The following is a 24,515-nucleotide window of genomic DNA, read 5'->3' as shown; positions in this document are numbered from 1 at the left end:
CTTAAAGTGTTCCTGGATCCACCCCCTTATCTGGATCCATGGCTAAAGGTAATGGGATCTTCCCTGACACTTACAAATACATAAATCAATTTCAAGGTGTTGATTTTTTCCATGGTTATTGTAGATTTTGTAAGAATTTTACACGAACATGCAGATATTCACTTGTGTAGATCCTGTTATCGGCGATGCCAACATCATAGATTCACAGATTCTGAAATTATTAGAGAAATAAATGGTTTGCCATCTTCCTTTCGACCCCAGACAGTGAAAGCAGCATCGCTAATGCACCCGGCATCATTATACCACTTTTACGGTTCTGTTATGACAGCGGGAACATTGAGATGTGCTGCAGGCCATAAAGACAAAGCCTTGACGAGTGTGTCAAGGGCACACGGCTCAACCTTTAATCATCAGTTGTTGGAAATGTGAGAGTGTGTCTCAGGAAGCAGCATCTTTAATTATATAATGGCTCTCTTGGTTGTTAGGAAACAGGCCTTATGTCCTCTGCAGAGGTCACTTTTAATGAAAATAGGAGCCACAATTCCTCACTTGTTTATCTCTTTTGGGGTAGTTTTCATCAAGATCAAATTTGGTATCAGTACGGGGACATGTAGTGCCGGCGTGCTGCTGTAATCTGACCATGTGCTGAGTGGCATGTTCAGCCTGAGAATCCCTCTCTGCTGCACCGGGTGTCACGAGAGGCGGTGGAAGACTACAACCCGTCAGAGGAAATCAAATCAAACGCCGTTAGAACAAAGCTGGTGTCACAGTTTGCGTGCTCAGGTCGTTCAGTGCAACAGATCTGTGTAAGTTGTCGACATATTGCAGACAGCACATCACGGACCATGACGTATACACCCCGCCCCTGTTGTGCCCTGACCATCTCTGTGTGTTGTTACTCAGGTCGTGCTCGGCTTCGTGTGCGAGGCGGACTTCAAGCTGGTGGCCAAGGCCATACGGGACAGGGTGTCGGCCATCAAGCGGCAGAGGGAGAAGCTGAGGCGGCTGTCGGAGGAGAAGAAGAGGAAGAAGCTGGAGCAAGAGGCCATAGAGGAAGAAACCGAGCCTCAGACCTTTTCACCCAAAGTCAGAGAGGTCGCGGCAGCGGAGTCCCCCACCCCGGCCATGACGCCTCCGGCCCCCATCATGTCCCCCGTCACAAGCTCCGCTGACTCCGGTGTCAGCTCCAACTACCCAGCAGAACCAGAGGAGCCCGAGGCCGACCAGCACTTCCACATCCGACACAACAGCCTGTCCTCTGCTAACTGTGAGGGGCCTCATGTCACATCCCATAACATGACGTGTGCTGGTATTCATGTTTTCAGTTCAAAAACAAGGAGGAATATAAATGTTGTGTAGTAAACAGTTATACATGTTTTTTTTTTAAAGAAGTAGTGGAGAAGAAGTAGAAAGTAAAAAAACATATACATTCTCAAGTTAAGTACAAGCACCTCAAAGTAAAGTAGCTACACAAAGTAACTTAATGTTTCAGTTACAGTCGTCCCTCAATGTTTGACCTTTGACCTCCCCTGGATTTGTTTGTGTTCAGATTCTCCTTCACAGTGTTTCTCACTGCTTTAGCTGAACCATTGTCAAAGCTGCTCAGATGTCAGAGCACATGGGAGGCGCACAGTGAAATGTGAATCTGTGGATAACTGAATGATCTAGTCCCTGTAATTTCACGGCTGTTGCACAAACACCACAAAAGTTGTGTTTGTAGATATTGAATCTTTCTGTTTTTATCCACACGACATCCTGAGTGTTCTCTCTGGAGATTTGGAGTGAATCAGTCGGATCTGGTCTAAATGAACGGTGCACAGTGGTGTCATTGTCATTGTTTGTGTGTTTGTGTGTGTGTGGTATATCTCATTTTCCTCTCCCCTGCCTGTGTGTATGGTTCCGTCTGTGCCGGTCTATCAGGCCACACAGTTGATCACATGCTAATGGTTTATATCCTTTGTTGAAACAGCTGACTGCGAGACGGATGGCTATCTGAGCTCCTCTGGGCTCCAGGATCCGCTGGAGGCCGGCACCTTCAACGCGCCCGCGACCCCTCCCACCGCGCACGCCGACTCCCCCACTGTAGGCGGCCTCCCCATCCCGGCCCTGCGCTTCCCCTCGGTGAGTGGCCACAGTAAAGAGCAATTTCCAAGATTTTACGAGACCTTGTTAAACGACATAACTCAAATCAAACACAGCGCTGACACATATGCAAACAATATATAACTATAAAGGAATTGAGTACGTAAGACCATAAAGATGAGTGAGATACTCCCTGAGGAGGATGAGAAACTCTAACTTACATAAGGAATAACTTAATATCCTGAAGTTTCCAGAATAAATAGATGTAGTGTGTATTTTTTGCTACTGGATGAGAAATGTTCATAAGCAAAGTGAACGATTTGTACGAATCTGAGTTACAGTAAATACTTATGCACTCAAGAATAAGCATGTGGAAAATGGTTCATGGCTACTATCTAGTGCTAAAAACCTCAAAAGTAAAAATTGTATGAATCAAAGTCTTTCTCCATGTTTACCTCCTCCACATTCCTTGTTTCTATTCAAAGAGCATTGCAGTATCCAACAACACGGAACACGGCAACTCGGAGCCCCCGAGCGGCTTCAGCTCCCCCGTGGACAGGTAAAGCTCCTCGTCCTTTCTTCTCTCCTCTCTCTCCTCCTTTTCACAACAATGGAGTTCAACATTCTCTTCTTGATTTAAGTCAGAGAGCTGAAAAAATCATTGTATGAATCTAACAGAAACTGGGTTTTCCCTCTGCGACTCCTCCTCCTCCTCCTCCTCCTCCTCCTCGCCTCCTCCTCCTCCTCCACATCTGTGGGGCTGTGACAACAAGCTCGAGGCAGTCGACCGGCTCCTCTGTGTTTTTATTGCGGCGAGGCAGAATGGACCCTCGCAGGTTTCTGTGGGACTCGGCCTCAGATGTTGCGGAGGCCCTGTTTTCCATGTTGGTGGGATATAAGGAAGAGGGGGGGCTTTATTCTCGGCATGAGAGCTGATAATAGACTGTGTGTGTGTCTGTGTGTGTTTGTGTGTGTTTGTGTGGTGAGGGGCTTACATCATTGCTCCATCTTCTGTTCAGACACTGCAATGTTTCATAATTATATTGCCCCATTGACTGGGACACTTTCTAATCCTGAAACGATTGTTTTCATAATATATTAGTTGTGACCTCCACCAAGGAGGTTATGTTTTCTACAGGACGGATTTCCACGGTTTCACTTTATGTAACATTGCGAGATGCCATCTTTGCGTGTGAATTTACGAATATTAATTTGTGGATCTGCCGTACTAGTTTGTGTTTTATTCATAAGTCTATGAACTTTTAAAAAGTAACTCTATGACCCGGGGTCGACAGGTCGCATAGGTCCAGAGCTCAAATATATTTGGTTTATAATGACAGAAAAGAAAACAGAGATCTGGACCTTTATGATTAAATTTAATTTGAAAACTCTTGTCAGTTAATTTTAAAATGTATTTGTGTGTTATTAGTTTTTGACACTTGTCCATGGTGGACTGAAATAAATGTCCAGTCTAGTTGAGTGTCATGTTTCATAACAGCTCAGGACCCATAACTATTAACTATCTAAGAACCAAACTTACTCCTTGTTGCTTTATTTCCCCTCTGACAAAAGCCCTGTAATACTGATGAGCAAAACTGTTCTCAAAGATCACAAATCAGAGAAATTATAAAAAAATATCAACACATATTATTTGGTGAAATTTCCATTTTAAAGTGGAAAACGGGCTTTAATTTGAACTGAAGTTACCCGTGAGGTGGGAGGTTTTTAAATAGAGCTGAGTGGACGCAGGCCAAGCAGCAGGCCTGTAAATGTTAGTGAATGTTTGCAGCCAGCGCTGGAGAGCTGGACCCGTGTGTGTGTGTGTGTGTGTGTGTGTGTGTGTGTGTGTGTGTGTGTGTGTGTGTGTGTGTGTGTGTGTGTGTGTGTGTGTGTGTGTGTGTGTGTGTGTGTGTGTGTGTGTGTGTGTGTGTGTGTGTGTGTGAGTGACCACAGCGACCTGAAAAGGCCCAGGAGACGCAATTAGCTGAACCGAAGCGTTTAATAAAAAAAACGCACTGAACGTTCTCCAGTTCTCTGAAACCTAAAACTCCTTCATTGTACAGATCGCGTGGACGTGAGACAACACCACCTTCCTATAGAGTCTGACCCCATTACATTGTATTGTTTAACTTTGAGTGTTTACACCCACGAGAAACACATCAAGACATTTTGCGAGTACTGTTTATCCTTATGTGTGACGCCGAGATAATCAGCCACAATAGATATTCACATCCTGTCACACTTCTGTTGCGAATGATAGATTGACTTTGAAATTGCTGCGTGATGAAAGATTCAGTTCACGTTCTAACAAGTAGCATCTGTCATTTATCTCCCCCGCAGCTACGCCTCTGACGTGACCTCAGGGTTGAGCGACGGCTACGAGGGCCTATCGGAGAAGAACGAGAAGACGGCTGCGAGGCGAACCGCGGCGAAGCTGTTCAGGAGGAGGGCGCGCTCGAGGCTGCGCATCACAGGGGTACGATAAATCAAAAAGCTTTGTCGCATTTAAGTGCATCAGATAAACAGATAAATCAACGGGCAGGACTGGATGACTGGATGAGCGGAGGCATGATGCACGGTGATGGCTCCACCCTGGTTATGCAATGTTATCAGTAGCTATGCTGTTCCTCCGTCGTCAACCGCAGGACGTCTCCTCTGATCAGGACACTCTGGAGGCAGAGACAAACACATCATGCATAAGCACATGTTCTACAAAGAGCGCACAGTACAATGCATGTCACAGACTCACACACACACACACACACACACACACACACACACACACACACACACACACACACACACACACGACGTGACACGTTTGCTCACACGTAAACATACGTACAAAAACATATTGTTCCCCCTTGTGTTTGAGTCAGAGAGTAAACAGACACCTGTCCTGACCCTGTCCCTCTCTGCAGCTCTCTGATAAAGTGGACCGGGTGGTCGAGTGTCAGCTGCAGACGCACAACGACAAGATGGTGACCTTCAAGTTCGACCTGGATGGAGATAACCCTGAAGACATCGCTGCGGTCATGGTGGGGATCAAGAGATTTAGAATATCAATAATATAACACTTTAACCATTATAATTTTTGGTAGATGTAACCTTGAAAGAAAAGCCGATAGACTCAGAAAAACTTTACATTAGGAAAAATCAAATTTTTATAATAGAAATTAATGCAATGGAAATTTTAAGATAGTGAATACAGCAGAACTTTGAACTCACTGTGTTAACATTAGCCACCAAAACCAAATGATCACACCAGATCACATAATAATAACAATCAATAATAATAATTCCAATGATACATGTATGGGTCAACCATCGCAGCCAAACATTTCTTACTGTTCTGATTATTTTAAAGTATAGAGGAGACGCCAGATCACATATATCGGACAAAGGCCCCTAAGGAAAAATATAGATGAAGTGAATGGGTTAACAGTTTTCTATGGAGACGGAAACTACGAGAAACATGAGGTCACTGTGTCAGCTGATACGTTTTGCAGATTCCTGTATCACAGTCGAACGTACACATGATTTTATTCTGCCTCTAGTTAACAGTGTTTTTGTTTGTTGATCTGAACTGTGGCTGATATTTAATCTAAGTCACTGAGAAGTGAGTGACGCAGGCTAACAGCCCCCCCCCCCCCCCCCCCCCCCCCGTCATTGTCTCTAAACTTCACTAGAGGTTTGCACCAGGGCGAATGTGATGAGGGCCTGAAGAGGCAGCATGTGCAGCACCACTGAATTTACTGTTTTCATCACCCTTCCAACAGTGGGCTTTTGTTTACTGAGTCCTGGCACAGTGTGGGGGGGGGGGCTTGGCATCACAACAGCCCCCGTGGTTAAATGAGCTGAGTTACGCCACGCTGACAGGAAACGGTCACCACACCCCTGCCCACAATTCACAGCAACACTCAGAACTGTATGAATATGCAAAAAAAATCAAAACCTCGGCGAATAAACTGCTGCATTGTGGATTAACAGGAGATGATTTATGTGTTTTTCCCTGAGAACAAGGAGCTGATGATTGAAGGGGTGTGTGTTGGAGTGGGTGATGGACACACAAATAGACATCCACTATACCTGGAGACAAAATATTTACTCCGGCAGTGTAACTAAGTGCAGTTTAAAAGTATTTTTATTCTCTATTTTCTGCTACTTTACGCTTCTACTCTTCAAAATTTATTTATGTTGTTCTGCACTTGAATTAATTTACAACGGTTGTTACTTTGCAGCTTTTACACCTGATGAACTATATGTAAAGAAAATACATAAAAGATCAGCTCCACCTCAAACAGCTCAAATAGAGAAAGGCTACTTAAACATTATTTATATCAACAATACAGTAATATTATATAATATATCACTATAACACGTTTTTGACACTTCAGGTACATTTTCTGATAATACCATGACTGTAATGAAGCCTAAACCATGTTGATCGCCCCCTGGTGGCTGGCTGCAGTATAAGTCATAAACCCCGCCTCCTCCACGTTAGCAGATGGGACATGGCCCAAACTTAACAGCCAAAGTACACTTTAAATACATTTTTCACTTCTTACTCACTCTGGCTCCAAATGATGTCAAAAATGGAAGATGGCCATTTCTGGGATATTTTAGCTTGATTTGTTGCAATGGGAGGAAATGGAGACACATCGTCCATCTTTTTAAACGGTCTATTGATAATACCTGTGTATTTTTACTTAGATTTGACAGACTCAGTCGTGCAATCTATCTGAATGCTTCTTCCACTGTCCTTGTGTCGTCCAGGTGCACAATGAGTTCATCCTGCCATCAGAGAAGGAGGGCTTCATCCACCGCATGAGCGACATCATCAAACGGGCCAAGGCTCTGATGTCCAAAGACCAGCCGGTCCACGCCAGCAGCCACCGACTGCCCCAGCCTGCTTTCCACAGCGGGGTTAACTCGCTGTCTTCCTCCCAGGTCAGCAGCACCTGCTCCTCTCCAGTAATCCACATCGCAGCATTGTTAGCTGAGAACAAAGCAGTGTGTGTTTTTACTGATCGTCATAAATCACATCAGCTATAGTGTGTGTGTGTGTGTGTGGCGGTGCTTATCTAAAGCAGACCTATAAATCTGGTGTAAATGCATAGCTGCTGCTGTAGCTGTGCTTCCGACACTGGATGATAAAAAAAACCTCGGCTGAGTGCTTTCCTCACGGCCCCTCCTGAGACTCGGCCTTAAAGATGGAAGGTTAAGTGTTGTTAAAGCCACCTGAGGTAGCGCTTTCATTTGGAACATAATGTTCCTAAAAGCACCAATGTCATAAAACCTTGTGATTTGTCGAGGCGTAGCCAGAACCCTCTTCTCTCACACACACTGTATTTGTTCCCACAACCACAGATCGTTTCCAGTGCTCCCACCATAAGGACATTTTCCAGATTATGTGCCCATATTGAGTGGGCAATATAATGAATGTTATATGTTTGTTTTAATTAAGATCGTGTGAACTTGTGAGACTTCCAGGAAGAAGAATTAAGGTTGTTAAGAGCAGTGCCATCCTGTGCAAGTTATGTCCCAATGCCAAATCAGATACAGTTTGTCCGCTAAAGGGAAAGAAGCGTCTGTCCTGCCAGGTTTTGTTCCACTCTAGAAGAAATCTCATTGTGCCCTCGAGTAGAAATAATCCAAGATGTTTGCAGAAGGTGGAACAAAGAGTAACGTGCAGTTTCACGTAGGACAAGAGACGAGTGAGAGCAGTGAAACTCAACCTTCAACCATCTACCTTGTTCACTACGTTTCCGACCCCCTGGCCACTATAATTACCCAGAACCACGTTGGGGCGGATCTCTCCTGGCCTCTCTCTAGCGCCTGATTAAAAACATTACATGCACCACATCCCGTAAGAACCATTATAGCTGTGCTCCCCAGCACCGTCCTGCCCGAAAACCACACCGAGCTGGTTAAGTCAGGAAGGAAACCCACGATCCCACAGACTGGGTGATCGGACTCTGTTGTGTAGTTGAGTTACTACTCTGACTGTTCTGTGGAGAGATGGAGGCTGAATCCTTGGAAAGAAAAGCTGGAGCCAAGCTGCTAACCTGACTAATGAAAGAGTCTCTGTATATCTTCCTCTCGGTTTTCACAGAGCTGGATTAGAGTGACCACTTAATCAGATTATGGAGACTTTCCATAAAATGACCAACAAAGCAATAATAGTTCTGTTAACTGGTTAATAGGCTGAGATTTATTATAGAAAACAGCTCTTTACACAAATGAATAGAAATGGATTTAATGCTACACTGACAATAAATACATCATCGTGTAACTGGGGTCAGGTCTCAGGGGGCCACACACATCATCCTCTGAAGGCAGATGCATCATGTGCTTCAGTGTCTTATACTTAAAGGGACATTACGTGGATTTTACATGTCGGAGTCTATGTATGAGGGAGGATACAAGTCTAAAAAAAAACACCCAACAGACAGTTCTTTGGTATTTTTAGAAATCAAAGTTATAGCAGAAGCCTGGTGTTGTAGCAGTGTTTAGGACTTTTATCCTTTTTATGTTTTCTATTTGTGTCTCCGAAGTCCCCCCCGGGCATGAAGGCATGAGGCTCTGCATAATAATACTAAATCAGTACTAAATCAATGTGAACATGAATATGAATATGAATAAGTGAAGTGGACACTGAGCTTCATCAACTCTCTCTCTTACAGCCTAATCTGCACAGTCAGCCGCTGCCCCGAACACACTCGTCCTCCTCTCTGCCCGGTAAGACCTCACGTCGGCTCTGATTAACTCGTTTAACCCAATAAGAAGAAAGTGGACAAACCTGATGTTTGAAGAGATTAAAACTGATACGAATCTAGAAACTAACGAATGCATTAGTACCTCGCCCGCTGTGCTTTTTGTAGTAATTACTTGCAAGCCTGAAACTCAGCAAATAACATTAACGGCCTAGCATTTGTGTGTTGCATCTATTTTGCTGTGCATGACCATCGTGTGTGTGTATGTGTGAGTGTGTGTGTGTATGTGTGTATGTGTGTGTGTGTGTGTGTCATCATCTCATGCATGTGTGTTGTCTCAGACTTCGGCCTGGCTAACCCGAGCGCAGGGGTACGTGGCTCTCCCCCGTGCCCCAATGGCGACGTCTTGGGTGCAGACGTGACTTCATCTGGGCGACCTCTAATGCGCTCGCAGTCTTTCCACAACGCCCCAGGTAAATAGCCCTCCCCCCGGTCCCACGTGAAGAGGCCGAGCATTGTTTACTGTTTCAGCACACTGAAATATTCTTACAGTCCTCTGGCAGAGAATAAGTCAAAGCAAAGCTCTGCTACCTCATAAACCCCCACTCCCCTCCTCAGGGGGGTGTTCTCTGTATTGTTCTGACATTTGCATGGCGCCATCCACCATCCGCACACCTCAAAGCCTTCATCTGTCTCTGCCTTGCAGCAGGCCCTCTTGGGTAATTACCTCACCTGAACGGCCCTTTCTAGCTTTGAGGGAGCTGTGAATGCTGTCGCTGTGAACCAGGAGCTTCTCTCCAGCGCCGCGATAGTCTGCAACATCTGCTTGCCAGCTCACACTCCTACAGAATTTCCAAGAAAGCCTCCCCTCCTCCCTCAAAGCCTCCTTCCCCACGGGACTAAATTAAAGAACACACATCCTCCCTAAGCCCCCGTGTCTCGGCCTCGGCGGCCATCTGAACATCTTTATCCCCTCTTGTGCTGCGTCCCCTCTCGGCTTGATGTCCACTGCATGGTCGCTTTCGCAATTTGCTTCTTGGCCACCGGCCACTGTTATAGAGTGTTGCCTAACCTGCGTTTCCGTCAGCATGGAAAAAAGTAGAGGCTGGTTTGCATCATCAGCAACAGGAGGTGTGGTTTATAACTGAGGAGCCATTGTTGAGGTAAATGTCAAATCAATGGATGGAGCTGGGACGTTGGCTTCCCTAAAGGAGTGATGCAGAAACCCTGACTGCTTTAATCTCACAATCGCTCCCAAAAAGGCTGTTTACACACACGTGTGTTTGATTTAAACTCCTCTAAGATGTCATACACAAAAAGCCTCACTCGCTCCACTGGTGCAGAAGCCCTCACAGCTATCTAACTCTAATGTGCAAGTGCTGCGGCTTAAAAATGCAATTATACTCTGAACAAAATGTCTTTGTTCACCATGGAAACCCATTATTTGAAAGTATGGGAAAGATTTATGCTCCTCGTGGCAAACGTCTTGGCAGGAGGTTAACGGGAGAATCAGACGAGAGGACAAATGAGTGATCTCACTCATCTCTCTGGGTCGACTCAGTCCAATATCCCACTGCAACCCTGCGTTTGATGCACAAATTAAATGAGGACATTCAGATTTTTTATTTCTTTTTTGCACGTGTCTCTTTTTGCACAGATGATTGACTCCAAAACCACAGATTAAAACTCTTTTTTGTGTCTTTGTCTCCCAGGGTCTCCGCTTCAATACCAGCACCATCCCCACCCTGCGTCTCTCCTGCCCCACCACCAGCACTACCACTTACCCTTCATGGGCCACACGCACTTCCCATACCCATACCCTGGCTCTCCGGGTTCCCCCAAGCCAGCAGCGCTTCATCCTCCCCTCACACGTGTAGCCAGCAACCCCACCTTCTCTTCTATTCCCTCACCCTCCTCCGGGTCCCCCAGTCCTCAGCGGGAGACCCCCAGTCCTTGCAGCAATGAGAGCATCAACATGTCCCCACCTCAGCATCCCAACATGTGGCCCCCCCACACACAGCCCCTGTTTTCATTGGCTAATGTCATCTCCATGGCCATGAGCATGGCTCAGTCTTTCATCCCTGTCGCAAGCCTGCCCGCCCAGGGGATCCCCTCCTTTCCAGGGTATCACCCCCAGCTTCCCGCTCACATGACCCAACAGTCGGGTTACCCCTCTGTCTACCAACAACAGTACCAAACTTCAGTAGAGGCCCAGTACCAAGGCATCCCAGAACAGAGCAATGTCTACCACAGCCCTGAGAACACACAAATGGATGGAGCCGCTTTCTTTACTCAGAACAATTATCCCGGCTGGTTGCATTCTGTCTCTCCACCTTCCATGGCTTCCACTCCTCCGCCGACTCCCCAGGAGTTTCTGCAACAGGTTGGATTCTCCAGTCCCCCCAGTCTGACCCAGGAGGAAAGTCTCCACAGTTACATGACACAATACCAAGCACAGGGTCCAGCTCAGGCCAAACCCAATCCACAAATCTCCAGCTCAGACTCCTCGTCAGATCTTTCCCCAACGCCCCCAGAGAGCCCTGAAAGCACTGTGAGTCATCATTACTCTTATCTCAGGGATTGAATCTGATTTCTAAAGCAATGCTTTGGATATGCTAATGTGTTAATTCATTAATCAACAAGTCCATCAACAGAATTCTGATGCTTGATTAATAGTTTGAGCCGTTTGTTAAGCAACAATTCAACATTCACTGCTTCAATCACAGATGTGAAAGTCTTGTCTCCATTGTCTGTTTTACATTTTTGAATTAAACTTCTTGTGAACTGAATATCTTAATGGTTTGAATACTTGATCATATAAAACTAATTATTCAAAAACACAAACTTAGGGTCTATGAAATTGTACATTTTTCACAATTTCCTGACATTTTAAGGGCAATTCATTAATGGAAGAACTTTAAGATGAACCAATCCAACCTTTTTCTTTGAAAACTGCTAAATTAGTATTTTTCGGTTGGTCAACACAAAAAAACATTTTTTTCTAATTGTCAATTTTTGACATCTTGGATAAAAAAAAGAAAACTGATAAAGATAAAATTTGCCCGACATTGACACAGAGACTTTATTTAAAGTGGATCCACCAAGCTGGGTCAATTAGATGCAAGTTATATTGCTAATCTTTATCCTCCCTGTGTAGTTATCGTCCTGCAGCCCTCAGCTGCACCCTCCTGTACCTGAGATGAACGTCAGCATCCCAAAAGTCTCTTCCCCTGAATCTGGTAAGAAATTCTGTGAATGTTCTCTCGTGTTTTCTCCTACGTCAGATGTAAAATAACTGGACAAGGTTCATGTTTTCACCCCAAACAAACCCACACACATGCTTGTGTATATACACAAACGCCCCCACAGCCAAATATTCCACGTTTTTCTTCTGCGCTCCAGTTTATAACGTGTTGGGTCTAAATACAGTCTGATGTTTCTGTCCTGGACAATTTGCCTTTTGAGCTGTTTTCAGTCCCCCCCCCCCCACCCCCTCTCTTTCTCTCTGGCGTATCCCTGGCGACATTATCATCCATTAGCGGTGCCTCTGGAGCCGTTGCGTAAGCGTCTGGATGTAATGTCCCTTTCAAAATGAACACAACCGTAGGTGTGATTGTGGCCCTGCCCACCGTCGACGGCCAATCGCTGAGCGGAGCTGCTCGTTACCCGCCTCTCCTCCCACATCCACACCTGTCAGTGTTTATTCCCTCCACACTGAGCACAGAGCCCCTCTGTTGCAGGCGGGCAGCGACCCAGACACGCTCTGTGTTTACTGTAAGAAGGACACTTAGTGGGCAGAATGAGACACTGCAGGATTCTAAACCCTCAAATTGTCTGCAGATGTGAGCAGACTGTTCCTGCTCTTTTAAGGCGATGACAGATAAACAACCTCATCACGGTCGTCATCAGTTATTATCCCTGCTGTAAATTAAGGCTCTTTAGCAGAGATCTACTGACAGGAGATTATTATTTTAGAAAGTGAGCTATGCTAAAAGTGAGGGTCATCAGGAGGGGGGGAACAATCCCAGCTAACATTGCTGTGAAAGGTGGGGTACACCCAGTCTATCACTAGGCTTACACATAAAACAACCATTCACATTCACACTTATGGGCAAATTAGATTTCTATGGACTGTGGGAGGACACCCAAACTCCAGACCGGGGTTCAGACCCAGAACCATCTTATTTAGATGTGATCGGGCCCCATCGAGCCATTAGTAGTAAATAAGTGTGACAGACCTCCACCAAGACACAACAGTCCCCTTAGGAAACCACATTTAGATTCACTAGATCTAGATTTTATTTGGATCTGCACCAAATTACTAACACTCATAATATCAATCCCCTAAACATGTGTGATTGTTCTTCCATCAAGTTTTTCCATGAATTATTCTCCCAGAAATCAAGGAACCTGTGGAAACACACCACCACTGCACCACATTGTAATGGGTTCCTCCCTGACCTACACCGCATCCTTCCACCTTGTTTCCTGGTCATCTTTGTAGTAGTTGTTGTGAAATCTTACTCACAAACAGACAAATGGACAGAGGTGAAAACCTGACAAACACATGATTAGACTTTAATCAAACTGTGGCCGTCAGGTTTGTTTGGGGGGGGGGGGGGTCCTGATGATCAATCAGCTCTGATCAGATTAGAGAACAATCATTGTTCAGCCAGTGATTGGCTGTCACTCATATAAACTCTCTGTCCAGATGATGTAACTTCTCAATCAAGGACACAACTCACAGCTTAAATGACATAAGTTAGGATCCTTGATCAAGGTATTTACATCATTTTATTCTAAATGGCTTTAACACAAACTTTTTTACTCTATATTCTAGAAGTCCAGTCCACACCAGTGACTGTCGGCCGATTCCAGGTGACGCCCAGCATTGACATCCCTGTGGCTGCTGTGTCTGTACCTGCTGCACTACAGCCTGAGGTCAGCAGCAGCACCACATCAGAGAGCAGCACAGAGGAACAGGGGGAGTCTGAGACCAGCCTGGGCACCTCCCTCACCATGTCCCCTCCTCACCCACATCCTCAGAGAGGGTCCTCGGTGGTCCTCCAGGAGCTGGACAGACAGCCGGTGTGGGCCGGGAGCCAGGAGCCGCAGCAGGAGCAGCTGACACAGGACAGAGTGGGGGACGAAGACGAGGACGCAGAGGTAGAGTTTGTCGGGGAACGGCAGAGGACGAAGAAGAGGAGTCGGAGGAGAGCGTACAGCCTCAGCCTGTTGGGGACGTCTGTGGACAGTGGACTCTCGCTGACGGCTGCTGAGATGGAGGGGAGGTCGTGGGACGGAGGGGTGGGCAGCCCGCAGTACACTAATGCCCTTCACCATTTATGGATGATGACTTACAGCCGCAGCGCTCCCTACCTGAGCAGCGATGACTCAGACAGTGAAGATGGGGAAATGGTGGAGGAGCTTCAGGAACTCAGAGAGAGGTAAGAGACAATGCTTACCATGACCAGGTATTGTTTTTCAATACAATATATGACCAGACAATAGATATTTTACTTTGACATAGTAAATCCACATATTGTACACATAGGGAACTTCAAATCTGATTTGGGAAATTCTGTGATTACTTTTTACTGGAAAAACAACAAAGTATTTTCAAAGTTTCAAATTTAAAAACATTTGTGTAGCTTTGTACCTCTTCACACATGTTCATGTGCTCAATTAGACAAATACCGACATTACTGGCTGTGCATTCCCAGACTGAGGGGCTAAGTTATTTGTTGTCCTTCACCAGACATCTGACCGAGGTGCAGGACCTGCAGGCTGCTCAGAAGAAAGAGATCGAGGAGCTGTATGAGCGGATGGGTAAGGTTCCTCCTCCAGGCATCCTCTCTCCTGCTGCGATGCTGTCCAGTCGACAGCGCCGCCTGTCGAAGGGGAACGGTTTCCCCTCATCGCGCCGGAACAGCCTGCAGCGCTTGGACATATTGCCACTCCAAGGTAAAGAAGAATATCCAAGAACATCCTCCACTGAATGTCTAACAGCTTAATGTCTGAACGGACGTTAAAGTGTGAATGTACTGTTTTTGTTTCCCTAGGTATCATTAGGAGAAACTCTCTTGGAGGCAGCAGTAGCGGCTCCCAGGATAAACCCAGCAAAGGGGTCACCTTTTCCACTGACATAAGTAGAATGGTGAGTGTTCACTGCTTAAACAAACTTCATACATATTATTATATGTTAAACTCAAAAGGCAAAAATGCTTATTCAAGTCTAACTTTGAATCTTTTCCTTTTCCAGTAAGAAACGCTCAGCTGAGCTGTATATCTGGACTACCTCATCTGAAGTGTGACAAAGTGCTCATACCCGTCCCGAAGGAGGATCACGTTAACACTTGTCACACACCCGCTCGCCGATCAACGAAAACCTGCTTCCCTCTGCCAGTGGTCATTTACCTCAAATGTACAGAAACTGTCACCAGTAGCGCAGAATATCCACTAATCGGATTCCCGTTCAGTCCTGATTGTCCTTGTAAATAAAGCGTCAGAGCCGACGGGTCAGAAGTCACCAGCTTCAGTTCAAGCTGCCGCAGTAAATGTCCCATCACAGTTTGTTTTAAAGGAGACATATCCTGCTGTTTTTGTGTGTTTTATTGTTTTTGTGTGAATGTACAAGTTCTGCATAGTTGAAAAGCCCAAAGTCTGAGGTAAAGGAAGGAAGGAGGCCTTGTGTTTCAGACAGAGGCTGAAAAGAGGAGCTTCAGCAATAGTGTTATTTTTCAAATAACCCAAATTAAAATGACAACCCTGAGTATGAGCACGATATGTCTCCTTTAAATGTTTTCTCTGATCAAGCTCTTCAGTCGAGTGCTGCAGAGCCGTGGCGACACAATGACCTTGACCCAGAATGCCTGATAGTTGCAGTTTTCCTGTCTTCTCACTGCCGTTAATCGCTCTGAACACAGCGACGTGAACCACAGAGAAACTCTGGCTCTTACCGATAGTTTTTCGTACACAGATGACAATATTTTGAATAATCTCATGTCTGGTGTGGTTAGTTAATGATGTCTCAGCATATTTAATATATTTTTCATGTAGTGGAGCTGACTCCTGCCTTCCTGGGACTGACAATAACAGTCAACATGGATTGAACATTTTGATTTTGTTGCAGTACAACTTCTTTAGTGGTTTTGTCACCTGATAAGATCAACTGCATTCTCCAGACTCAGTTTGACTGCAGTTCTGACATTTTCAGATGGAGTGAAGGTGATTTCTCACTTCGTTAAGCAGTATAATGTAAATACCATGAAGATGTTAATGCATCAGGAGGAAAAGTTGTGCAATGGAAAGTATTTCTCTATATTGATTTTAGGTTTTAGACTACTGGCTTGTACATGTGTATATAGTAGAGTGCATTTATAGATCACGTTTACACTTTAAGAGTAAACTAAATGTTTCCGCAACCTTAATTCTTGCTCAAGCAAAAAAAGACAAATTATTTGTTGCTTGTTTCATGAGTCAAGCACCTTGTGCACTTTAGTAAAATCTATTTTAATTCTCAGTCGGTCGAGGAAGAGCTGATGTGTTTTCCTTCTATTTTTTCATGAGGTCGAGGGTATTCTCCAGTTTATGTCCGATCACAGTGAAGATGATCTGCCCTCCTGCAGTTTGAGATAATTGTGCATTTTGTGGGACATGGAGAAATCAGTCCAAGCTGTGAATCAGTAGCTGTGGCCTTAATGAGAAAATCCACAACACACACTGAATTTTCTCCTGTAAGATTCATAATATATACAAGAAAGTTTGGAATTTTGAATGTAAATATATAATTGTGTTGCTTTTTCCAGAAGCTGCTGTCCTGCCATGCTGAATCTGTGCCTTTCCCTTACAATGTCTTACATTATATTTTTATTCTCGAGATTTGGTGGCTAGATCAGACAGTGTATCGAACTTTGACAAATAATAAATGCAACTGTAAATACCACTTCTCTCATGTCATCTTTACTGCATATAGTTAGAGATATAGTGTGGAAAACAATTCAAATACAATAGATTTTTATTCAACAAGTCACTCTTTGACATAAATAATACGATTCAACAAGTTGATCCATGTGTCGTTTCAGCTGTGTCATTCTTTGCTGTTAAAAGCTGCTGTAAAGTTAACATTTGCTGACTGGTGTAAAGTATATGCCCCTCAAACTGTATCCATGTCACATGATCACCAGGGCTGGAAGCCTGGCAGGTAACAGTTTTAATTACTCCTCAATCTGGGCCTTTTGTCTAACATGTGATAGGTCTGGTTACGATCCTTTCCGCTGACGGCAAAGTTTAATCTATTAACAAGCGTCCAGTTTTAAGTCAGCAGCAGAACTTCACAATCAAGATAAAGTCCACTACAGTGCTGTCTCAATATGGGGGGGGGGGGGGGGGGGAAGAAAAACAGCGGCCAGTCGTGGAATATGAATCAGTGGCATCAGTGTCCACCATAAGTCCCTTCTCGGTTAAGTGCAGGACGGACACGCGGTCCAACAACAGGCAGGCAAATCACGTGTTTCAGTTGGCATCAGTCTTCGGCCCCTGCGCTCTCGCACGTCTGGTCTCCTCGTCCAACTCCTCCACGATGTGCTCCTGGGACACTGAGTAAAACGTGTAGCCGTCTAACGAGGGGAGCGGGTGGTCAAGGCAGAAACAGAATGATACCACAGACACAACATGGCAACAAAGTGATGTCAGCGATGTGTTTGTCTCATCACTGCTTGTAAATACAGCAGAGGCTATAAAAACTGTATTAATGTTTTATTTACTCTTTGAAACACCAAAAGATACACATCTTTGATTCTATGGTATATAATATAATTATAAGATTATGGAGCCCAATTTGACAGCTCAGCAATACATTCTGCCTTAATGACACTTATAATATTCAGTTTTTGATTTGCTATTAAGGTAATTTTGGAGGCTGTTGTTTGTGGTGCTGTTTTTAATATTCATAGAACCCTTATTGATATGAATATTAGACATATGAGCCACATATCTGACAGAAACACTTCCATCAATGTCATAGTAAGATTGTCAATATCATGGACATACATTTTTATTTAGCATCTTGTAGTTGTGACTTTGTGTAAAAAAGTTAGCTTAAAATACTAATGGTGTCTTTTAGTAGTTGAATACAATAAGCTGAATATTATGTTGACGTTTAAAACACCAGTCCTCACAAAGACCCTGAAGGCATCACACAGACACTGCTGCCTAAGTTACCTTTATATAAAGTATACATTTTCAAAGTTTGAACATTTAAACGTATTAGATTACATTACGTTATTTAAAGTGTATACTTGACTAGCTGGTGGTTTAATTGACTAACTAGCTGGTGAGTAAACCAGATGTTGCTTGGCATTTTAAGTTTAAATGAGCTAAAAACTCATTAGCTAACTGTCACGTTAGCATCATTAGCAGTCAGTGAACCAGTCCTTGGGCTTTGACATTCACTTTTAAACACACATCCCGTCCAGCAGGTGAGTTAGCATTAGCATTAGCCTCGGTATTAAACAACACACAGTGATGTAACTCCAGCACAGCGGGGGGCCCACGCAGTATCGTTAGCACGCTAAGCTAACGTTACATAGTTCACCTTGTGTTGACGCTAAAGCAAGGATACAGATGCCGAGGACGAGCGCCCCGATGGCGAGACCCGTCACCGCGTTCCTGCCCCGCAGCTTCACCGTCTTCTTCTTCCACTGCTCGAGCTCCACCTGCTTGATGAAGTGCATCTGCTCCAGGGAGAGACCCTCCTTGATCGGGTTGATCCTGGTGGCGAACGGCGCCTTGGACCCGGGCTCCGTCGGCGTCTTGTCGGCCATGTCTGCAGTCACAGTGCGCGGCGGGGTCGGGCTGCCTCCTCGCCGGTCGCACGCAGCGCGGAGTTACAAGTGATTTCCTGAGCTCGGTCCCTGTTTAACCCCGAGGAGAGGAGCCCATCCGTGTGCTGTGAGATCTGCGCTGGGAGGAATGGGCTTTCGCTTACGACCTGTGTGAATGTAACACCGCTGTGCTACGTCCAAATGTGCCCCCCCCCCCCCGTGTCAGCTAATGGTTCCGAGTAGCAGTTAGAAGAAACAGCTCCATCTTCTGGAAAAACACTCGCACGGTTTTATTTCTAAGTTGTTTCTCGACAGAAGTGATTTAAATACTTGAAAATGGCGAAAAGATCATCGAGTCACAGGTTTCGTGAAACCGCAGGTGATTTGCTGTCTGACGCTCTCATCGACCTGAACAAGAGAAACAAGGAAAACCTCAACAGTTTATCACAGAACTACACAAACTTCAGAGACAAGAGAACATGTGGTGAGTGAGTTAGTTCTTCGTTTCAGATTGATAACGAACAGACACTGTAATTGTTAACATGAGTAAGACAAGACAAGATAATATAAGATAAGATAAGATAATCCTTTATTAGTCTCATAAAGGGGAAATTTGCTATATCACAGCAGCAAGAGTAAAAAATAAGCATCAGTCAGTAATAATAAACATGCAATACTCAAGTGTGAGAATAATAATACTTCTACATATATACACAGTGTAAGAACAAGTTTAACCAGTTAAAGTGGTTCCAGCAGGGGGCAGTATAGTGACTAAATCCCATTAGTTAATTTATCTCCAGGCACCACTAACTGATCAGCTCCAGCAGATACCTATTAAGCCTAATTGCATATAGTTAAGGCCCTGACCAGTGTAGTGTCTTGTAGACAATAAGTAAAACTTTGAAATCAACTGGACGACAGTGTAAAGACAAGTCATGAATGAGTTTCTCTAAGTTTTGCCTCGTCTCTCATCTTAGCTTCTTAGCTGTGATATTTTTGAGATGCTAAATAATATAGATTTATCCATGATTACACCAAGATATTGAGCACAGGTTGACATGTTTAATGCTCTCGACTCCAGGTGGGAACGAAGCTGTGAGCTGTCGTCACTCTGTAAACCTTCATACACCTGGGGTTGTGAGTGAGCCCTGTCATTACGGAGAACAAACTCCCAACTGCCAGCACCTGAGCAAACAAACCCGGCCAATGCAGCGGAGCTAAAGAGTGTGAATAAAGATGGACGACACATCTTCACTTCCTCCCACTATCCAGGAATCAAGCCAGAATATCCCAGATACAAACACTGCCATCTCTAGGTTACATCATTTGGAGCCGGCGTCGCTGCAGTAATGTTTGCGTCAGTCTCAGCTGTCAGTCGTGATTTAACACATTTTTATAGCATCAAATAACTAATTAAAACCAAACTTCCTCGGAAAACAAGGATTTGTACAAACATCAGTGTGAAAAATGTATTTGACAGAAACATTGACTTTTTAGTTTAATCCATGTGCCACCCACTAACATGGAGGAGGCAGGGTTTATGACCTATACTGCAGCAAGCCACCAGGGGGCGAGACTCTCACAAGTCACTTTGGCTTCACTTTTGTCTGTATCTTAACTTACAGTCAATGGATGAAGGATGGAAAACAGTTTTAATGACTTGTAATGAACATCCAGAAGCTTCTTAGTACTTCAGCAACACCTAAAGTGCACTTTACTAAAATGAATTCACGAGGATTACCTCTAATATAAGTTCTGTCTCTTTAACATGCTTTACTCTTTGCCTCTTTGGAACATCTGGGCCTAGGTGTTATTTTATATCGTCATCCAGAGGACGATTTGTACCTCGGTAAACGATGGGATATATTTATAGTGTTTCATTTGCACTATGTTCAATTAGCATCACGGCAGAGAGCTCATAAATGACAGCGGATACTTGGAGAGTTACGGCTCAGATTTCATTTTATTGATCCCATTTCACAGAAGTAGACGAGATCTCTGCCTGTGTCATTTAACGTAGGATTGCTCACACACATTTACTGCCTTCGTTTTACTGCATGCATGATATTGCCGTACAATTTTATTTTTATTGGTGCATGTATTTTGTATGCTCTGATTATGGTCTGTCACATCTTTTCTCTACAGGAACGATGGATTTTTCTCTTTTGTGCTTTTGTGAACAACATGTGTCCCTCTCTTTTACCCAGAATGCATCTTCTTCCTAACTAAAGAGCTGAGACTCGATCCTCTGGTCGGATACCATGCCATCGAATTGCTTCAGCGGTAATAAGAAGCAGCATATTTGCCTTTTCCCTGCCTCACCTTATACATTAATGCTCTATAGCCTCGTTTTTGATCTTCCTCAGGTTCATGGTCAAGCACCTCACAGATCTGCTCACCTCCCCCACCCTTCAAACAGCAGCTGCTGACAGACGTGACGAGGATGCTGTGTTTGACAAGATCAAGGATAAGTTCCCCGTGTTCGTCTTCACCTGCGTGCAACTCGCGAGCAAACTGTGTCTGTACAAGGACGTAAGTTCCGAGACGTCTGCCGTTAATAACTTTCAATTCCCTGCAATTAAGAGTAAATAAATCTCCCTATAATTGCTCTAACGATTTTTAGATAATCACAAACAAGGCTGCTGTGCACTTTCTGCACTCAGTCGGCCTCAGTGTTTCCAAGCAGACACTCCAAGAGTCAGAGTTGATGATCCTGAAAGCACTTGATTTCAGACTAAATACCCCGAATCCTCTGACATACATAGAGTTACTTCTGGAGGTCCTCGGTGAGACATCACAAACAGAGCCACTATATAAGACTACATTAATGGAAAGGGCTGCACTGATCTGTGGTCATTTGAACTCTGATAGGACACAATGAGCCATCGGTGCCTGTGGAGCACTTGTACGACTTGTGCCACCACGTTCTGCAGTTCGTCAGCCTGGGCAGAGCCGCCATCTACGACTCATTGTTAAAGACGACCACTCGGTGTAACAGCCCCTCCAGAGAACAGAGGTAGTACATCTGGGTTTGAGATACATTTCCTGGTGTTTGGGGACAGGTGGTTAGCGTCATGGTACAATGAATAAGCTGATGGATGAATTGTTGAGTAAACCGCAAACAGCTGAGAACTGTCAGTGTTGTTCTAGTTTCAAACTCTGTCTTGTGCTATCAGGTTTCCTCTGTCTTGTCCCCTGGGAACATTTTTACCCAAGAGCCTTTGGGCTTTTTTACTTTGCATAAAAACATATATAAAGCTCTAGGTGAAAGAAACTCATCATATGTGTGTACTCAGTTTTTAATTTAAGAATGATTACAGCCTGGTGTTGTTAGTGGGTGAAGTTATTAAACCTGTGATCAGTGGTGGAGTTTTTTGGCCACTTGGGGGCAGCAGAAACAAGCTGTGAATAAGACATTGACGCCAACTTGTTAGCAAACATTTGCCTATTTACACATCCCGCAGACACACAGTAACATTAGCATTTGTGTCCACCTGGCAAATGTAAAGTCCAACATTTACTCTCTGAAATAACTTTAATCTTGTTTAAAAACCAGAGAGAAGTTTGTGACAGTGACTGAGGACTACATGCTTCTCGGTGTTGGGGTCATCGCCGTGGCTACGTTCATCCTCTCTGTCCGGAAATGGGAAGAGGTAAAACACACATGGTTTGTGTGAATGCTCCATTTTAATTACACCAACGAGTCAATTCAACACTATAAACAAGTCATCGTCTTTAACCTTCTTCACTTCAAGTTAATGTGTACGTGTATATAATCCTTACATCTGGTTTTATTTATGTAGAATAGCTTTGTCTTCATGCGTCACAGGTTGTGGCAGAACTGAGTCATATCACAGGAATCTCAAGCAGAAGCATCCGCGACTTCACCCATGTGATACTGATGCATATTGTTAGACCCAGTTCCCCTGCAACACCAGCTCGAGTCCTAATGACACACACCTACTGAACACTGCGTCGTACTGTCACTGTTTATGGTGGAGTTGGTGTGTTAGTCGCAGATGTACCATGATGTTTGGGATAAGAAAAAAGGGGATTATAGTTTAATGAAGTGTAGATATAAGAAAAAAAGAATACTAGTCTGTGTGTCAGGAGCCGAAATATGTCTTGTTTATTTTGATTGTATATTCTACAAAGCTTAATTGATAGTGATTTGTTGTATGAATCAGTTAAGATGTTGACCTGTCAGTATTACAACCTTGTTATGGCCATTAACAATCTAAATATAATAAATATTACATTGACCTCACCACATACTGTATATTCCCACAGTTTTTACATTTCCCATGACATATTGTTCCTTTGCCTTAATTTAGATGCATTGTGGTTTATTGTTATACTTGTGTTTGGTTGTCAATATGTCATTGCACATAACATGCATGATATATGACTCTTCCATGTTTTGTTTCTGAGACTGGGGGCAGTAGTAGCTGAATTTAATGTAACAATCCACTAAGCTATGTTTAGAATTCATCATATTTTATAAGTTTCCTGCTGAACATTGGAGATAAACACTGATTTTTAACGACTTCTAAGTCTTTTTAACTGATCTACAGTTCAGCTTCACTTCTCACAGGAGATCGTACCCACAGAACAGATGATCAGGGTGAGGAGTGGGAATAAAAGATGAAAGATTCTCCTTATTCCAAGTCAGTGAAGCATCTAACTAATATTACAGCAGCTATTTTTAGGTAAAAAGAAAGTTGTACTGCTTTAACAGTGATCTGATAGACTGCAGACTGTGTGAGCTATGAGAACTGTAACAAGTCAGGCAAGTGGAGTCAGAGTGTGGCAGAAACTATTCTCAGAAAGCTGTGAGCGTCCTGCACGGTTGGTTAAGAAGTGGTCTCTGCCTCGTCCTCTTCAGATTCTCTAGAGAAAGTTTATTAAAAATGTGTGGAACAGTGGTCGTAACTCTCAGGAAGTCGTCCACTCAGAGTCGTGTGATCTCCTCGGTGTTTGTTTTGTTGAAAAGGTGTTTCATCTTGTTCTCGCTCTTCAGGATGTCTCGGCTTTGCGTTTGTTTGCTCGCTTCCCCTTGGGTGGATCCATTTAATACGCCGCCTTTCACATGCTCAGATCTGTGATTGTTATGATACTGTGCAGGGTGTATACTTTACAGCCTTGGAAAAGGAGAAGGAGAAAAATCTGTGTTCCCGAAGAAATCAAACATATTGGCTTGCAGTGAAAGCATGGCCCAAATATAATAACACCTGAAATGATGAAATGGCCTAGACGCTCGACGAGTGAATGGATAAAAAGTGAAAGCAGCAGGTAGCGAGGAAAAATGGCCAGTGCAAAACATATCCCAGAAAACTTGCATCTGGATGCCAGGGGGGTTTTCCTCAGTGGGGGATCTTTTGAAGTCATTGCCAGCTCTGCAGTAATGCTCTGGGTTCCACTGGAGATGGCTCGGAGGCAGGACACCGAGCCTTTGTTCCACGGGCTCAGACGGAGCACTTTTCCCAGAGCCGCACAGGGGGGGGGTGGTGGTGGTGACTGCAGGTGGCAAGCAAAGAGGGTTTGGAGTCTGGCTGTCTAGGAAAGCCGTATTTATTGAATACCGCTATTATGCAACTATATGGTCGGATTTCAAATTCCTGAGTGTCGTGGGTTGTTGCCTCCACCAAGGAGGTCAGGTTTCTGTCTGGCAGTTGTGTGTTTATTTGTTAGTTAGGAGGATTATGCAAAAACAACTCAACCGATATCCATGGAAATTTGTGGAGGGGTGGGACACGACCCAAGGAAGAGCCAGTTCAACTTGATCAGGGGGTGAATCGGAGTGTTTTTCAATATTTCCGTTGTTTTCTCAGAGAATCGTTCATGGATCTTGATGAAAAACGTTCAGATGTTGGTGCAGATCCAAATAAAAATC

General features: G+C 44.2%; 3 protein-coding genes and 1 long non-coding RNA gene across 7 annotated transcripts in view; 2 read left to right on the top strand and 2 right to left on the bottom strand.

Annotated features, from left to right (window-relative positions):
* Nucleotides 1-15,758, top strand: part of wnk4a (WNK lysine deficient protein kinase 4a) — a 36,592-nt gene extending 20,834 nt beyond the window's left edge. The window contains exons 8-21 of one of the 2 annotated variants that reach the window (XM_034570887.1): nt 904-1,267; nt 1,970-2,121; nt 2,568-2,641; nt 4,423-4,558; nt 5,004-5,120; nt 6,859-7,032; nt 8,769-8,823; nt 9,140-9,271; nt 10,511-11,349; nt 11,956-12,037; nt 13,639-14,245; nt 14,557-14,762; nt 14,861-14,955; nt 15,061-15,494. In XM_034570887.1, coding sequence (XP_034426778.1) covers nt 904-1,267; nt 1,970-2,121; nt 2,568-2,641; nt 4,423-4,558; nt 5,004-5,120; nt 6,859-7,032; nt 8,769-8,823; nt 9,140-9,271; nt 10,511-11,349; nt 11,956-12,037; nt 13,639-14,245; nt 14,557-14,762; nt 14,861-14,955; nt 15,061-15,063 — 3,036 coding nt within the window. In that variant the 3' untranslated portion in view covers nt 15,064-15,494. Of the gene's footprint in view, nt 1-903; nt 1,268-1,969; nt 2,122-2,567; nt 2,642-4,422; nt 4,559-5,003; nt 5,121-6,858; nt 7,033-8,768; nt 8,824-9,139; nt 9,272-10,510; nt 11,350-11,955; nt 12,038-13,638; nt 14,246-14,556; nt 14,763-14,860; nt 14,956-15,060 lie in introns of both variants that reach the window. The other variant, XM_034570888.1, reaches the window with a different exon arrangement.
* LOC117753102 lies at nt 2,287-15,899 on the bottom strand. Its single transcript, XR_004612203.1, has 3 exons — nt 15,758-15,899; nt 10,689-10,693; nt 2,287-2,298 (listed from the first exon to the last, which is right to left on the bottom strand). It is a non-coding gene; the product is annotated as an uncharacterized LOC117753102 (long non-coding RNA).
* Nucleotides 15,900-16,741: 842 nt separating this feature from the next.
* Nucleotides 16,742-18,702, bottom strand: LOC117753097 (cytochrome c oxidase assembly factor 3 homolog, mitochondrial). The gene is made up of 2 exons (XM_034570985.1): nt 18,421-18,702; nt 16,742-17,416 (listed from the first exon to the last, which is right to left on the bottom strand). The coding sequence occupies exons 1-2, from the start codon at nt 18,620-18,622 to the stop codon at nt 17,313-17,315; spliced, it is 306 nt and encodes a 101-aa protein (XP_034426876.1). The 5' UTR covers nt 18,623-18,702; the 3' UTR covers nt 16,742-17,312.
* A 38-nt stretch (nt 18,703-18,740) lies between these two features.
* On the top strand, nt 18,741-22,888 carry cntd1 (cyclin N-terminal domain containing 1). 3 transcript variants are annotated; one of them, XM_034570961.1, is made up of 8 exons: nt 18,741-18,861; nt 18,938-19,106; nt 20,830-20,905; nt 20,989-21,154; nt 21,246-21,408; nt 21,494-21,638; nt 22,179-22,275; nt 22,452-22,888. In XM_034570961.1, exons 2-8 carry the CDS (start codon nt 18,959-18,961, stop codon nt 22,587-22,589), a joined length of 933 nt encoding a protein of 310 aa, XP_034426852.1. In that variant the 5' UTR covers nt 18,741-18,861; nt 18,938-18,958; the 3' UTR covers nt 22,590-22,888. The 3 variants fall into 3 exon arrangements, 2 of the variants coding, with proteins under 2 accessions (XP_034426852.1, XP_034426851.1); XR_004612193.1 differs by having other exon boundaries at nt 18,831-19,106; nt 22,452-22,686; nt 22,741-22,887; XM_034570960.1 differs by having other exon boundaries at nt 18,831-19,106.
* Nucleotides 22,889-24,515: the final 1,627 nt, after the last annotated feature.

This window comes from Hippoglossus hippoglossus, chromosome 19 (assembly GCF_009819705.1).
Source record: "Hippoglossus hippoglossus isolate fHipHip1 chromosome 19, fHipHip1.pri, whole genome shotgun sequence".
NCBI lineage: Eukaryota > Metazoa > Chordata > Actinopteri > Pleuronectiformes > Pleuronectidae > Hippoglossus > Hippoglossus hippoglossus.
The sequence above is the reverse complement of the archived record's forward strand: the minus strand, read 5'-3'. Positions and strand labels throughout refer to the sequence as shown.

Excerpts from the sequence above, each read along its gene's own strand:
- LOC117753097 (XM_034570985.1), bottom strand. The coding sequence starts at position 18,622 with ATGGCCGACAAGACGCCGACGGAGCCCGGGTCCAAGGCGCCGTTCGCC. Across the intron at positions 17,417-18,420 it reads GGCGCTCGTCCTCGGCATCT|ACGGCTACACGTTTTACTCA; the intron begins GTATCCTTGCTT and ends TCCCCTCGTTAG.
- cntd1 (XM_034570961.1), top strand. The coding sequence starts at position 18,959 with ATGGCGAAAAGATCATCGAGTCACAGGTTTCGTGAAACCGCAGGTGAT. Across the intron at positions 19,107-20,829 it reads CAGAGACAAGAGAACATGTG|AATGCATCTTCTTCCTAACT; the intron begins GTGAGTGAGTTA and ends TCTTTTACCCAG. Across the intron at positions 21,155-21,245 it reads AACTGTGTCTGTACAAGGAC|ATAATCACAAACAAGGCTGC; the intron begins GTAAGTTCCGAG and ends AACGATTTTTAG.